Source organism: Gymnodraco acuticeps, unplaced genomic scaffold, assembly GCF_902827175.1.
Source record: "Gymnodraco acuticeps unplaced genomic scaffold, fGymAcu1.1, whole genome shotgun sequence".
In the NCBI taxonomy this organism is placed as follows: domain Eukaryota; kingdom Metazoa; phylum Chordata; class Actinopteri; order Perciformes; family Bathydraconidae; genus Gymnodraco; species Gymnodraco acuticeps.
This window is the reverse complement of record NW_022990747.1, coordinates 327307-343719: the sequence shown is the minus strand read 5'-3', so window position 1 is coordinate 343719 and position 16413 is coordinate 327307. Positions and strand designations below refer to the sequence as shown.

The 16413-nt window shown below is 41.2% G+C and overlaps 2 protein-coding genes across 3 annotated transcripts in view; both read left to right on the top strand.

The window, feature by feature from the left end:
- Positions 1-524: 524 nt before the first annotated feature.
- fbxo22 (F-box protein 22) lies at positions 525-10765 on the top strand. Its single transcript, XM_034232209.1, has 7 exons — positions 525-741; positions 2581-2713; positions 3150-3237; positions 3838-3939; positions 7984-8136; positions 8231-8396; positions 8962-10765. The coding sequence occupies exons 1-7, from the start codon at positions 611-613 to the stop codon at positions 9353-9355; spliced, it is 1167 nt and encodes a 388-aa protein (XP_034088100.1). The 5' UTR covers positions 525-610; the 3' UTR covers positions 9356-10765.
- A 389-nt stretch (positions 10766-11154) lies between these two features.
- LOC117556674 (transmembrane protein 266-like) overlaps positions 11155-16413 on the top strand; it is a 49457-nt gene continuing 44198 nt past the window's right edge. For both annotated transcript variants that reach the window (XM_034232144.1, XM_034232143.1), the window contains exons 1-2: positions 11155-11885; positions 12582-12710. In XM_034232144.1, coding sequence (XP_034088035.1) covers positions 12697-12710 — 14 coding nt within the window. In that variant the 5' untranslated portion in view covers positions 11155-11885; positions 12582-12696. The remainder of the gene's footprint in view (positions 11886-12581; positions 12711-16413) is intronic.

Genomic DNA, 16413 nt, shown 5'->3' with positions numbered 1-16413 from the left:
ATGTTCTAAACAAACACAAAATAACATTTGTCAAAATGACAGTGCACTTCATGCATTTTTGATATTGGAACAACTCCTGAATATTTTTTCAAATCAATGAAATCTTCGGAAAATCTTCTGTTGGAGTTTTAGTTTTCAACCATGTGTGAGAGGAACCTTTAATATCACACTGTGGATAAGTTATGTGTCAGTTTATGTTTGACAAATCTGTAATTTAAGTGAGGTAAAATGTTCAGTTTTTTATATTTACTGTGTTCTTAAACATTGATTGTTTTGCAGTATACGACAGATTAGAAAAGTTGGATAAGCTACTGGCAATACAAAACACAAATTTACAATGCAAATGTGTGTTATTGTCCTATACTATGTTGCATTGTTGGAGGAGCTTGGGACCTAACTTTTTCATTGCCATATCTACACTGCATCTTGCTCTGCATATGATAATAAAGCCTGTGAATGTTGAAGCTAGCATGTAGCCATTCACAGCTCCTCCTCCCCGCAGGGGGCGCTGTGTCTGGTTGGCAGCAGAGGATGAGGAGGAGACGGAGCGGAGGTGAAAGGTCATAGCTGTTCAACCCTGCTGGAAACCCCCAAGACTTGAGAGAAAAATATGGGTGAAAATGAAGATTTTACCGTTGTTTTACAAGACAGCAAGGCGTCATACGTCCTCAGCAATGTTGCCGAAGTCGTCGAGCGAATCCTGACCTTCGTACCGACCAAATCTCTCCTCCGGATCGCAAGGTATCGAAACACACTTGCATGCTAAACACTGAACTTCGCTAACGCTAATGGCTGTCGACTGGAAGTGAAAGTGTTCTGCAGACACATATTGCACAGTTAGGAAGCTTGTGTTGCAGCCAGAGTGTTTTAAACAGTCCTTTTAGTCAACCTTGGTGTGTAATTGCTTGCAGCTGCCCAGATGTGTTTTCCCGACAGAAGCATAGCTAACGTCCGAGGTGGAAGAGGTACTTAGACCTTGTACTTCAGTGAAAGTAGAAGTACTAGAGTGTAGGAATACTCTATTACAAGTGAAAGTCCTGCATTCAAAATGTTACTCAAGTAAAAGTAGAACAGTATTAACCTCAAAATACACTTAAGAGTACCGAAAGTACTCATTATGCAGATTGGCCCATTTCAGAATAATATATATCATCATCAATATATATTTTTTAATTTTTTTTTAATATATATAATGTTTTAATTTTGATGCATTCAAGTGCTATCAAAGCTGGTAAAGGTGCAACTAGCTTTAATGACTTTGTATACCGCATGGTAGCTTGTGAATTTACTCCAGGTGTAACTAAAGTCTGATTTAAGTGTTGATTATATTTTACATCATTAATCCAAATATGTAATGTAACTTAAGGTATTCAATAAATATAGTGGAGTAAAAGTACACTTTTTACGTTTTGAATTGTGGTTGCAAAACATTGTAATACTCAAGCAAAGTACAAATCGCTCAAAATTGTACTTAAGTACAGTACTTGAGTAAATGTACTTAGTTACTTTACACCACTAGCTAACGTTAACTCTCTGGTTCTCCTCAGTGTGTGTCTCCTCAGTGTGTGTGTGTGTGGCTCTCCTCACTCTGTCTATGGTTCTCCTCAGCAGTGTGTGTGTATGTGTGTGTGTGTGTGGCTCTCCTCACTGTCTATGGGTCTCCTCACTCTGTCTATGGTTCTCCTGTGTGTGTGTGTGTGTGTGTGTGTGTGTGTGGCTCTCCTCACTCTGTCTATGGTTCTCCTCAGTATGTGTGTGGCTCTCCTCACTGTCTATGGGTCTCCTCACTCTGTCTATGGTTCTCCTCAGTGTGTGTGTGTGTGTGTGGCTCTCCTCACTGTCTATGGGTCTCCTCACTCTGTCTATGGTTCTCCTCAGTGTGTGTGTGTGTGTGGCTCTCCTCACTGTCTATGGGTCTCCTCACTCTGTCTATGGTTCTCCTCTGTGTGTGTGTGTGTGTGTGTGTGTGTGTGTGTGTGTGTGTGTGTGTGTGTGTGTGTGTGTGTGTGTGTGTGTGTGTGTGTGTGTGTGTGTGTGTGTGTGTGTGTGTGTGTGTGTGTGTGTGTGTGTGTGTGTGTGTGTGTGTGTGTGTGTGTGTGTGTGTGTGTGTGTGTGTGTGTGTGTGTGTGTGTGTGTGTGTGTGTGTGTGTGTGTGTGGTTCTCCTCAGTGTGTGTGTGGCTCTCCTCACTCTGTCTATGGTTCTCCTCAGTGTGTGTGTGTGGCTCTCCTCACTCTGTCTATGGTTCTCCTCAGTGTGTGTGTGTGGCTCTCCTCACTCTGTCTATGGTTCTCCTCAGTGTGTGTGTGTGTGGCTCTCCTCACTCTGTCTATGGTTCTCCTCAGTGTGTGTGTGTGTGGCTCTCCACACTCTGTCTATGGTTCTCCTCAGTGTGTGTGTGGCTCTCCTCACTCTGTCTATGGTTCTCCTCAGTGTGTGTGTGTGTGGCTCTCCTCACTCTGTCTATGGTTCTCCTCAGTGTGTGTGTGTGTGTGTGGCTCTCTTCACTCTGTCTATGGTTCTCCTCAGTGTGTGTGTGTGTGTGTGTGGCTCTCCTCACTCTGTCTATGGTTCTCCTCAGTGTGTGCAGGCTGTGGAGGAACTGTGCCCGCAGGGTGCTGAGGACCCAGCAGCAGCTGGACTGGGTGTCCGCCTGCGGACCGTCCAACCCGAAGAACCATGCTCTCTGCAACATGCTGGCCGAGGAGGTGGAGGTACGTCGTTTTTTAGTACTATTTAATATGTATTTATGTTAAATGGTGTAATATAAAGCATTTTTCTTCTTTCTTTTCTTAAAATGATTGTGTCTGTCTTTAGAATGGGAGCAACTGTGACAAAACCTAAATTGCCCTGGGATCAATATTATATACTTATTCTGAAGACCTATAATTGGCCATTACAAAGTTACAGATAATAGTTTATATAACATGCCATAGTATGATACACATTCATATGGTAGTATTGTTTTGAAGATTTGCTTAACATGCAATGATACTAAGCCAGAAATGATCTCTACTATTATCTTTTGTAGTCTTGGGAAACCTACAAATGTGTCCTGGAGCTAATGTTTGTATCCCTTGTATACAAAAAGAAAGTTGTTGGTGATGTATTGCGTTTTGACAAATGCTCTTTCCTTCTGATTCTTTTCAGAATGTGTTTCTCCTGCCCAAAATTGTGCTGGCTCTGGTAGACTGTGAGGCCTTCAATGGACAAGCGTATTGCTACAGACAAAATAAACGTTAGTATTAGACAGTGCTGTTGGAATTCATTACATTGTGTTCATTTAACGATATGTTGTAGCAATAGAAGAATTCTCTCTACTCACAGAGAAAACCACAAGCATTCACATTCAAGAAGTGTTATGCACATGTGTTTAAAAGCTGACAGATTGATACATTTGTAACTGAGGTCAGCTTAACAACTATTAACAGCTTTGGGCCTTATGTTCAAGATGGTTCACAAAGATGGATATTTTACAGAAAATACTTCATTCCCTGAAAAACCCCAGAACCTCACCTCAATGATATGAATTCTAAAATGCATACATATTGCACATCCTTTTTGAAGTCATTCAGCACTTAAATCACAAATTGCTTAAACCAGAAACATGTATTAAAGGTGTCTTTGTAGCCACAATAAGTAGTGATTACATTTATTTCCCGGTTTCTATGGTTACCTGTAGTTTAATATACCTTATACATTGATTTAAATCAGTTGTATACATTTTCACTCGAATATATATATATATATATATATATATATATATATAACAGTAAAAAGGATAAGAATCATCATGAACTTTCGAATAAACATGTTTATTTTTTTCTCCACTACTCAGAAGCAAAAATGAGGCGCCACAGTCTGGACCCATTTGAAGAAGTGAACCGGTTCTTCCCCACAGGCTGTGACATCATGGGTATGGTCGCATCGGGCATAGTCAGTAAGTGTTCCTCTTTTCTGTCTTTTCATTAGGGTTGGGAACCGAAACTCGGTTCCAGGTGAGAACCGATAAGGAAATGCCGGGTACCCATCCAAAATACACAATTTGGGTTCTGCTTAACGGTTCCTAAACGCGGTAGACTAACCCTTTACTATTGCAAAGAAAGCCTACATATCTGCACGGACGTAGGCTATGGCTACGTAGCTATCTGTAAGGACCTGTGGTAACGTGACGACATCACGCATCAACAGAACAGCAGCGTGTGATTTGATTTGTTTAGATACCCAGCAGCATGCACGGCTCAGGCTCAGTCACCTCATAACACCAAATATGGATCGCGGTAAACGCTCAAAAGTGTGGCTCCACTACACACAAAAAGAGAAAGGTGCAATGCCTGTGGCAAGCTAATAGCTTGTTCGTCAGGTTGCACTTCTAATTCAAGCAAACATTTAAGACAGCACGGCATCGAGATCAAATAATGTACAGTCTTTAATGGCTTGCGGTCTCTGAGCCCGAGTATGGTATCAATAGTCAGCACTAGCACCCCAGACCCGCCGCTTGCATGTCCAGAAGTGCCAGGTACAGCTAGCCGCGACACACCGTTCTCTTTGGCATTAAAAGGAACGCTGACCAGAGAAAAAACGGAGGAGTTTCACAGAGCTGTAACAGCATTTGTTGTCAAAGGGCTACATCCCTTCTCGGTTGTCGAAGCTCCGTCATTTAGGTATGCAAGATTTTAAAAGTGTGCCGATAGTTGGGTACTTGTACAGTAAAAGCCAGGTACTGTTATAAAACGTATGTCAGTAGGTTTCCTGCTGCTTCCTCAGTTGAAATAAAGCACAGCTATTGTGTATTTTTTTTATTTAGAAAAATGTCAGTTAAAAGCTTGAAAAAATTATGATGTTTTTGCGATCTAAACATTTGACCTCTTTCTTTTACAATTTTGGAATCGAAACGGGGAATCGATAAGAACCGGAATCGATACATTTCAAACGATACCCATCCCTACTTTTCATATTTCCTCATTCATATAGAATAGATCAACATTAAATCCCTGCCAAACCCCCTTAATTAAAGGTCGCATTCACACCAGCCTTGCTTAGTCCGTTTGAATCGAACCCTGGTGCGTTCAACCACTTGGTTCGTTTGGGTTGGTGTGAACACAGTCCGAGACCTCTGATGTGAACTAAACAACCGGACTCTGGTCCGCCTAAAAAAGGTGGTCTCGGACCGCTTGCTAGTGAACTCTGGAGCGGTTAATCGCTGGTGTGAACGCAGTCCGCACCAAAACATAGGAAGCGTAGTATTTACGAGTCAGAATGCGGATGTCTTCAAAATCTTTAGCGGAAGAGTGAAGCAGAATGAACTGTTGAACAGTGTCTTGTAAAGTAAAAATGCTCCACCAACTATACATAAAAGTCAGAGCCACCTGTCAACGGGGAAACGCCCCTTCTTACTGCAGAACGTCTCTCATTATGTGTTATAATTAGGGCTGTCAAGTTAACGCGTTAATAACAAATTAACGGCACTAATTATTTTAACGCGATTAACGCATGTGTATTTTTTTTCCTCGGCCGCCCCGTAGTTTCAGAGCGCATCGAGTTTAAAATACCATCTACAAGCTGATGCTGACAGCCCCGCTCCTGCCGCCCGCTTGTGGCAGACCACACTTCCACGCTCACCGGCAGGCACCGACCATAGACTGTATATATAAAGGCACTGACTGGCTGTTGGGAGGACCGGGAGGATGTGTGTATGTGTGGCGCGAGCGAGAGAGAGACACCTTATGTGCATTGTTGTTGTTAGCATCTGGTGCTAGCTAGCTGCGCTAACGGATATGGAGCTGTTTAAATGAAAACAGAGGAGCGACATTTCGCCACAACTGCGCCGAGCACTTGACTTTATGCAGGAAGCCAGACAGTGGGACATTGTACGAAAAGTCAGCACGGATAGTGCGCAACATGATTGCAGCTCCCGTTCGAGCATATGCCTTGAGTTGCACATAGCTCCAACGATCACACACACACACGCACACGCACACACGCACACACACACACACACACACACAGGTTGTTGTGTTTAATATTCATGAGAATATTTGTCATTGTTCAAATGATAATAAACATTAGCATAAAGCATATTTGTCCACTCATATGTTGATAAGAGTATTAAAAACTTGAAAAATATTCCTCTAAGGTACATTTAGAACAGATCAAAAATGTGCGATTAACTATGGACAATCATGCGATTAAATATTTTAATCGACTGACAGCCCTAGTTATAATGTTTTTTAACGCACGTCGTCTGATTGTATAATCATATGAGCCGTTCGCTAGAGTCGGTTGATCTCCAGATTAACAGCAGCATGAGAATAACCTGCCGATGCTCCATGGCGGAGGCTCCGGTAGAAATTGCCGAGATTTGCGTTCTTTTCCCCCTTAATGTCTGACCAATGGTTGAACAGCATTTCCGTGCAGATGACTTGTGTTTCAAGTTTATAGTCCGTTTGAGTTTTGCCCTGAACGCAAACCGAACCTTCTGAAAAATGAAACAATGTCACAAACTGTCGCCTGGGCACCTGAGAAGCGGACTATTAGGTGTGAATGCGACCAAAGTATGGGTTACATAAGAGGATCCTTTAATTCAATGTTGATATAAAAAGGTTTATTATATGAGCTTTAAGACTTTGATGGTACAAATATGTGGCCTTAGCATATTTGTCTCATAGCATGCACAGAAAACAAAGCTTGAGTTGATTTAAAGATGAATAGTTCACCTTTCAGCTTAGAGGACTAAGCATTAATCTGCTGCTGCCTGGTTGGAAAGCACCACTGGTGGCTGGCGCTCCTCTGCCTCTGATAGATGGCCTAGTCTGCCTGGTGCTGTGCTCCCCATTCCTCCATATAATCACAACCCTGCGGAGAAGTGACTCTCCGTCAGCCATGTTCTCTTTCTTCATGATGATGGCTTATCAGGCTCCCGTCGTCTATCAGCTTTAATGGCAGCCTTAGCTGTTTGCGATAACACTCATTTTGTGATATTGCAGCTGAGGGACGGCACAAGGTCACCGCACACAGCACGTCTGATTCAATTGAATTACATCTTTGATTGGATTGAATTTAAAGATTACTTGTAATAAGTCTGCAATATAGCCGCAGGTGGGTCTCATTATTAATGCGTGTTTTAGTGGGGCTGAATGGTAATAAAGACACGACTAGACACGCGTCCTAGCAGACACAGGCCAGCATTTCTGCATTATGAAATCCATGAACTGTCCCACGGTGGAGGATGGGAGGTACTAATGTGCTGTATTTGCTCATTTTGAATACAGTTACATATTTTTGTAATGTAAAAGTTTGGTTGCAAAGCAGGGGTTTAGCGCAGCAATATTTTGTAACCCTAAAATGTAAACGGTGTACTGGTGGTTAACGTCCTGTTTTCTCATTTGCACCGTAGCTCATCTCTCTGCTAAACTCTGTTAACTGAGCCTGTTTAAACGTGCCTTTAATGCTATCGATTGGTTGTGCAACCATACCCGCTGTGTGGGTGTTCCTTATGTATATTTTGGTTTGTCCGAGGCTGAGTAAATATTAATTATGTATCTTTCATTCAGCTACAGTCAGGGTCTCCGGTTCAATTTTCTGAAGTGTTTCCTGCCGTTTGCATTGCTGTCTTGAGTTTTGAAATGACCAAAGTTGATTGGTGAAGCCAATTTATTAGTGCCGTGAGCTGCAGTTCATCTAAATGGCCACTAGATGCTTACTGTATTATCATTTTTCTTTTGTTGATGTAATTGGAGGGCAGGGTGTAATAGATGTATCCTTTATTATGGATATGTCATTTTGGAATATAAGTCTTGTGCCAAAATGTACTCTTCAAGTCGACACTGTTTTCAACATTCCATCGGCCATCAAGAGTAACTCAGTGTCAGAAAAAATAGTTGACTTTTAGGCTATTATAACAACTCACAGGCCTTCATCTCACACGGCTTGTAAGATACTAACCAAAACTTAATTTCTAACTCATGCCTGCTCCTCTGTGCAGTGACGCCCAGCGGCTCGTTCTCCGGCGTTCCTAAGGAGTACCAGGAGGGGGAGGCGGGCTTTGCCATCATGTTCCCCAGCATAGAGGGGGTCAACATCAAGCCCTTTCATTTTTGCGAGAAGTCCATGTCCCCAACCGCCCTGAAGGAAGCAGGTGAGAGAGGCTCACAACAATTATTCAGTAATCCTGTAAAGGTACCAAGTTCTTGTTGTTTTCAATTTCTCTCCTCTGTGTACTTTTCTTCCAGGACTTGTTGACAACCCGGAGCTGCGTGTGGTTCTGTTGTTTGTCTACGAGCCGTGTCAAAACGGAGCAGCACGCTTTCTGGTCCAAATACTGGAGCCGCTGGCCAAGAGCAATGCCCTCATTGCTGGAGGGCTGGTGGACAGTTACTTCTCTCCTCCCAGACACTGGTGAGTGACAGTCTGCCACTTAAATCCCAGCTGTTTCTTAGCCATTTTGGGAAGAATGAAGCTTTTATTACAATAACAACAATTGAAAGGGAAACAAAGTTTGACTGAATAGTTATTGAGAATTCCCTCTCATTTTATGTCCTACGTTTCTTTGAGGCTTAATTAATTATTGTATTAAACAGTGCAAATATACAATAAATACATTGTACCAGATATAGTTAAAAGGAATATAGTGATGCAGGTTACAGAGACAAAAGATCTGTTGTGTAAATTCAAACCTTACACTTTCAAAATAAGAGACACAAAAGAAAAAGGTAAAACTAAATAACAACCACCCAAAAACCAGAAGGAAATGCCTAAATTCCCACTAGAAAGCTCATCATCAGCACTTTCAATAACATTTCATCAGTACAACCATTCCTAACCATTTAAATAACTGCCAAAAGGATTTGATTGGATTTAAAGACTTTAAGTTATGATTTTACAACTTGCTGAGTTAAATTAGCAGTCTCACTTTTGTTCTGTATTCTATTTGCTATATTCTCACTCTCCTCTCAATCTGTAGCTGTTTGCAGGGTCAATACGGTGTGGCGGGCCTCGCCCTGAGTGGCCCTAAAGTGCAAGGGGCGTCTGTGCTCTTGGACCAAGAGATCACCAGCCCAAAGGCAGCCGAGGCCACCATCGGGCGGCTAAAAGCAGCCAAAATTCCCGAGAAGAACACCATTGGGTTTATGTTCTCCTGCTTGGGGAGAGGTCAAAACTTCTACAAAGACCAGGCCAACGTAGAGGCCGACGCCTTTCACAAGGTGTTCCCCAACACCCCGCTCTTCGGCCTGTTCGGAAACGGTGAGATCGGCTGCGACCGAATTGTAAAAGAAGACTACACGCTGTGCGACACTGACACGGAGAGTCTGCAGCACGAGTACAGTACAGTCATGACCCTCGTCCATGTAGGCTGACCGACCCACATCACAGAGGACCAACGGAAGGAAAACACAACCTTTAATATTCCCGTTTGCTACAGCTGTCGGTACAAGAAACATTGTGTTCAGAGTTTTACTCGCATTACCACTCAGAATATTGCTGTCACCAGTTCTGCTTGTAAAGCGGGAAATGATCCCTTTAGCCACCATGGTAATGGCATCATTTGGGAAGTCCTCTTGAGACTGTGTGTGTAAACACAGCCTCATATCTGAACTAGAGTTTCACAAAGTTCAAAGATAAAATACAACTGATGTTTCTCTTTTAGTATTAAAATGTGATGGATCACTCTAGTAAAATATGTGTATATAATTTCCTCAAATTTGACACGCATTCAAGGCATATCTTACCTTCTGTCGTCGACCTCATGGTCTGTTTGCTTTGCAGGTGAGTACAAATAGCTGTAATAGTTTTTTGATTCAGCGCAGTCACTTTTTATTCATGTGAATAATGCGGTCCCTCTTCCACACAATCAAGATGATGTTGATTTGAATTCTCTTTATTGTTATGTAGATTTTACATAATTTTTCCTTTTTCACAGTTTTATCTCACCAATGAGATGAACAGAAACGTGTTCGCCTCATGGACGATATCCATCTGCCATGGTTCTATTGGGTACAGGGACATTTGTCAGTCTTACAGTGCCTCTTTTTTTGTCCACGTCAGTTCATATCTTCTACTACCTACTTTCAGCTGTAAATGTTTGGGCTTAATAGTTACTTCCATGCCTGCATTTTTAAAGAAAAACAAGCCTCCTTAATCAGAAGGAGCGGAGAGAACGGTTGCCCTGTTGGCTGTGTAAGTTACACTGACTAGCAGAAACTCTCAATTTCACCTCAGAAAAAAAAAGCCTTGTCATTGTTTTGACGATGATGTATTTGGTTTCCTTTGCTAACGTAGTAAAAGGTATTTTTGAAATCCTGATAGTGTAGTCAGAGACTAACTATACCTAGCTGCATGTTCAGAAAGAAAAATCAACCTTTTACAGATGCCTTTGTACAAAATTGGTCTGTCAGAATCATTCATGTTTATTAATGTGTTATGTGGTGCTTTTTTCATCCCTAGGAAAAATATTCTGATTACATGAAGGTGCAATTTCTGTGTATATATACACAGTGTATGTCTGTTGGTCAGGTAGTAGCTGTTATATGTTAAGAATCAGCATTTTGATAAAGGCTGCAGCTACAATTCCAACTGTTTACTTTAACAAAATTAGAAGTCCTCTTTTTTATATTAATACACGCATCTACCCTTATAGGTTCTGATGATATTAAGGTGTATTTAAAGTTAGTGTTTTACAACGTTGTTTTGGTGTTGATGCACTTTTCTACATGTGCCAAAGCATATCTGTTCTGCTTATTCCCTTATTAAATCACTTCCAATACGTAGATGTGTGCCATTTCCATTTATTTCATTAACTCCACTGTTAAATTCCCTACAGCAGCATCTCCAGAGCCAGTCTCTGCACAATGGGCGTTACGCTTCCTTACTCGGTTGTAACTACAGGCCTACTACTGTTTTAATTTAGATCACCACTTTTCCTTATTTGCGTACACCCTGAAATGTGAGCCTCAGCCTATAAAATCTGCAGCAGCCCACGTCCAGGCGTGTTTAAATAAAGGAAGAGACGCTTGAGATTGATTGATGTGCGCTTTAACCATCGACTGGCTAATCCCGATGAATGACAAACGGTTAAGCCAATTGCTGTAAAGGCAATTTATATTCCCATAGTATCTTTATTTTGGGAAACCATAAAAAAAAACGTTCGTGACACGGAGAGGGACGACCTACCAGGCGTAAAGCTAATAAATTCATCTGTGGCGATAATCCGCTCTCAAATTGGCCTCAATCGGGAACTGGGAAAATCTATTCGCATCCTTTCTCTCTCACACAAACACACACACACACACGGCCAACATTTTTAGACTGCTATGTCGTGACCGGAGCGATGCAAATGTCACACGATTCATTGGCTGCTGTCTCCGGCACGAAAACGTCAATGTTTTGATGGCGTTTGGATGAAGATCTCTCCGCGTTGCCCGGCCGCTGCTGTGTGGAAGGACGTCGGTGGAGAGGTTTTGCTTCAGCACCTGGACAGCTTCTTACCCAGGGTTCCCCGCTGTGCTCGCCGGGGAAACCCTCGTCTGAGGAGCGGAACCTGGACCTGGATCTCTGGAGCATCCTTTCAACGCTCCCCACCAGGAGCAGGTTGCACTCTTCGTGATTTAATCAGTCTGATTAGATGCTAATATGATCTTGCCGTGTGACGATGCTTCTTGCGTTTTGCACTGAAATCCAAGCAGCAGCGCAAGTGGGAGCAGCGGAAGCAGCAGCAGCAGCGGTGGTGGTGTTCGTCCAATGCAAAAGTGCTAAGGATAGCTGCAGCCTACACACACTGCGAGCCTGCTGCTGCTTCACTTACTCTGATCGCCACCGAGGGAGACATTACTATCAGCGAGGGGGCAGCGGGAGGCGCGAGAGCCCGTCAACAATGTAAATCTCACACAGGTAGGTGCGAATAATTCATTTATGTACAGCGAGGATGTGTTGTAGTTGTGTGCAACACTGTAGTTTCGTTGCAATCTGATACCAGCAAGTAAATCAGTTCAGTTTTCGGATCACACTTAGAAATGTCTGACATGCCTCCAGTTCTGTTAAATATTGTATGGTTGACCCAAGAAAATAAATGCAATGGTGTCAAAAGTTTACATTTACAAGTTTCTTTGTTTTTGGGGAAAGTAGTTTGGTGAGTGAAGAATACATCTAGTCTGTTTTTGACGTCTAACATATTCATTTAATTTTACTTTTCAAAGTATTTATGACTTCTAAAGCTGCAAGGGTTGGGATTTTTGTTAGTCTGACATTTTCCACTTTCCTTGTCTTGTCTTCTCATGGTGTGTAAAGTGTGTGATGAAAGCAATGAGTTCCACCACATGAAACCTATTTTTCATCACCAGTTAAAAGAAACAAAGTATATGCTCTAGAGAACAATTTCCTAAAGAACTGTATCACACCAGTAGATTTAATGTTACTATATCTGTCTAACAATTGCTTAGTTTGTATGTCTTTATTTAGATTGAATTGATATTGAAATGTTGCACACACAAGGCATTAGACTAACTTTCTGGATCCCCGCCAACTGTGGCTATTGGATTTATTTATCACTTTTTTCTTCAGTTGCGATAATGACCATTTTCTTCCCAGGTTCAACATGAAAGAAGCATCTATCAGGTGAAAAGGTGAACTGCAGCAGAAAACCGGCAGAACTGAGAGGAAATCTTGTGACAAACCTCCCCTCCTCTCTCCATCAGCCAGCATCATGGCAAATGCTGAGTGAGTACAGATCCTTTATTTCTTGTCTTCCCCCCTCTCCTCATCTTCCAAACCAGCATTTATTTTTATTTCCGCACATATGGCAGCAATGGGTCAAAATGTAACATTCAAATACATGGTCAGGGTTGCAGAATGGAATGCTTTTAGGACATATCTTTAGGTTTCTTTCTTCTTCCTTTCACATTCGACTTCAGCTTTAAACATGCTTCTTTATTTCTGATCTCAACTCCTCTTCCTACCCCAATCTCCTCTCTTTCATAATTTCCCGTCTTTCTGTGGCTCCCCTTTCTACAATAATGACCTTTATTCACACAGACACTGCTACCGTTGAGGTGTCTCTGACCCTCGTCACTCTGAATGCTAAACACAGACGCACACTGAGATGCAGAAACACACTGCTCAATGCTGATCACAGAGCGTCCATTCTGCAGCCGCAAACACGGGTCACTATGTCAATCGCTCTGTGGAAGAACGTGCAGTATATTTCATAATGTTATCCGTGTTTCTTACAAATTAACACATTTCTTCAACAACTTCTCTCCTCTCCAAGTTCTCTCGAAGCTTTCCGTTTTTAAATTGTGCTCTCAAAGTGCGTGAGAACAGCTGATGCATTACGTGTGTGTGTTCTTGTGAATTGGTCGGGCCTTTCACTTAATGGTATAGTGATGTGATCTGTTTTGACCATTCAGAAGAATACCATAATCATCCTTGACACTCAAACATCATTCTCATACTTCCATATTCGTGCATGCACACACACTTATCTACGTGTGTGTGTGTGAACAAAGTAAGAGGTAAAGGAGAACACTAGAAATCTGTGTTCTTTGCTAATGATTATGCTGACGTAGCATGACTCTAATTTGTCTCGTCGTAACTATATCTGCATTTATTCTCTTGACCTAGATATATAGCCCTTAATCATTGCTCCATTTGTGCTCTTTCTGCTCGTGGTCCCATACAGAGCCCATCTCAGTGGGTCTCAGTAGCAATGTCCTATCACGCTGTGTTTAAGGTGAAATCATCATAAAACAGATGAATATATAACACTCACTTTGTTCACAGACCGTCAACACAAACGGCTTTCACTCTAGACTGATGATCAGTTAAGTATGGTGTAAAAATACATGAGAAACAAATATGGTTTTATTTCCACTTGAGGTAAAGTATTATCTCAAGGGCATTAGACTTGGGCTCACAATCCAAAAAGATTGGGAACCACTGGTTTATTCTTTGTATTTTACAAGTTTATCATATTGTTTTTTTAATCGATAATCTTAATCTGAAAAGTTACTATAACTGAAGATGTTAGATAAATGTATTTAAAAAACAAAGTACAATACTTCCCTATAGGGAATGTCACGAAGCACAAATAAGAAAATATATATATTTAATTACAGTACTTGAGAAATGTACAGTTAACTTACACGCGGTTTGCTTTTAGTCAACCAATTCCATGTTATGTTCCTTACAATATCCGAGATGTGTCACTTGACTGGAAAAATGTGTTCACATTGTGTGATTTTACATTATAACGCTATACATTTAATTGCATTTTAGGGTAGATTGTCCCTTTTTAGATCTCTCTCCCCATGTCCCTGTTAACCCTGTTGTTTATTTACTCAATGCCACTGGGAGGGGGTAGAGGTTTGATGGCTTTGCCTCTTTTCTTCAGAGGGTAACAGTTGACAAGCACCTGGGGTCTTTTCCCTGTTGAGAGCATTTTTACTACGTGTGGCCTTATATTCTGTCTAATAGGCGGTTTCAAAACTGGTACAATGTCGTTAATCAGCTACTGTCTGTAAAAAAGGAGCAATGGATTTTAAAACATTTGACCTGAAGTGTTAGCGATCTATCTGTCAATCAGTAGGTCAAATGAAAGGGGCACTCTACAGATTTTACACTTAGTTTAGTAAGTGTACTGTATAGTGGTGATCATATTTGAGTAATGCTGAAGATATTACATCTGTTATAGTATTTTCCTTATCTTTACTGCTTTACCATATATTTACAGCTCCATTATATATTATGATAATGTTGACATTTCAAACTAATCGGTCTGCAGGAAAGAGGTTATATATTACAATTGGCAGTTATTCTCTGAATTAAACATTCACAATTTAATAAGAAAAACAGCTGAATTATTAGTATAGGCTCAATATGCATCAGGCAACACTTAAAATATAAATGTGTAGAATATACTGCTACTCTCCTATTCTTGTTTTATATGCAAAAATACAGCGCATAGAAACAAAGAAACAAGTCAGTCGGTTTAACAAGTCCACAGGAATCTGCCTTTTCACTCATTCAGTCTTTCAAGACCTGTATTCCCTTAACTGTCTGCAGAAATACAAAAAGTATCTATTATTGGAAACTGTGTCTGACACAGTGTAAAAAGGTCCAAGCAAGCGTCTGTACATGTGCTCTCTTAGTCCTGCCCCACGAGGGTCTCTGTGTCTCCTGTGTATCTGTAAAGGTCGGATAAGAGACTGGTCACATTAGGGCCAGAACAACCCATTGTGCAGTCCACCAATTCATCATAGTTTCATCTGTAATATTATTAATGAGCTAATGCGCCTGGCAGACTTCATTAATATCCTCTGGCGTGGAAAACAAAAAAAGTTTCTCTGGAAGTTAAATTGGGTACTCTAGGAAATTACAAGAAGCAATCTGTAAATTCTGTAGAAGTGACAGGTGTTTTGTCCTAAAAAACATGAACATGGTGCTAAATACCAAGTTTGGCTTTAAAAAGACTGGTGGGTGAATTTACTGAGGTGCATATTGACCAGAATGCATGTGGTAGAAAAGACGAGGTGAAGAACTGTTTTTCTGCTGGTACCACTGCATGTTTTAATCTGGATGTCCCGTAGGTAAAACTTTCTTCTGCTTCATCTTTTGATGTGAAATCCATATTACGTTGTATGTGAGTCAGCAGCAAAGGCACACATTACTCACTGTCTTTACTTTCCTAGCAGCAAGAAACAGACCTTTCTCTAGTTTGTGGTGCTACAACAAACACAAGTGTGGAATGTCTTTGTGCTGTTGTTTCCCAGACATCATTATTATATCATTGTAGAATACTTTGCAGTGTTTGTTGTTCCTCCACCAGTGCACATACTAGTCTGCGATGAGTCTTTAACACTAATACACAGTGATGTCCAGCTTCTCCAAAGTTTTCCGCAGCAGCTGTTGGGAGCAGAGAACACCTGCTTTGTGTCTCCATGCTCCGGCCAAGTTTTGGGTTATGTTTTAGATCCTTAGGCGTTGTAGTCCGACAGCCTAATCTAACATGTGTGTGTTGATCTTGTGGTCCACTGAGTGTGGTTTGGGATGAAATGTGCCAGGTTGGAAATATATTTTCTTTACTTCCACAGAAAGTCTTTTTTCCAAGCTAGCATTGGGCTTTTCAAGAGGAGGTGATAAGCACCGAAACACCCATGTTTGATGTTTTGTGTGGAAATAATGGCTCATAGTTTCAGGGTTCATTTTCTTTATAGATGCATATATTTAAACTATGTCAAAACATGAAAGCAAACTATGTCAGATTTTGATCAAATCCACATTTCATGGCAGCATTTTCGACTGTACCAGCCTACCTGAAAAACACAAATCAAGTACCTAATGTACCCAAACACTGTGTTACTGCTAATGCGACTGCTATGAAGTCAATCTCATTCCAAGAATAGTAGATCCTATTTTCATGATG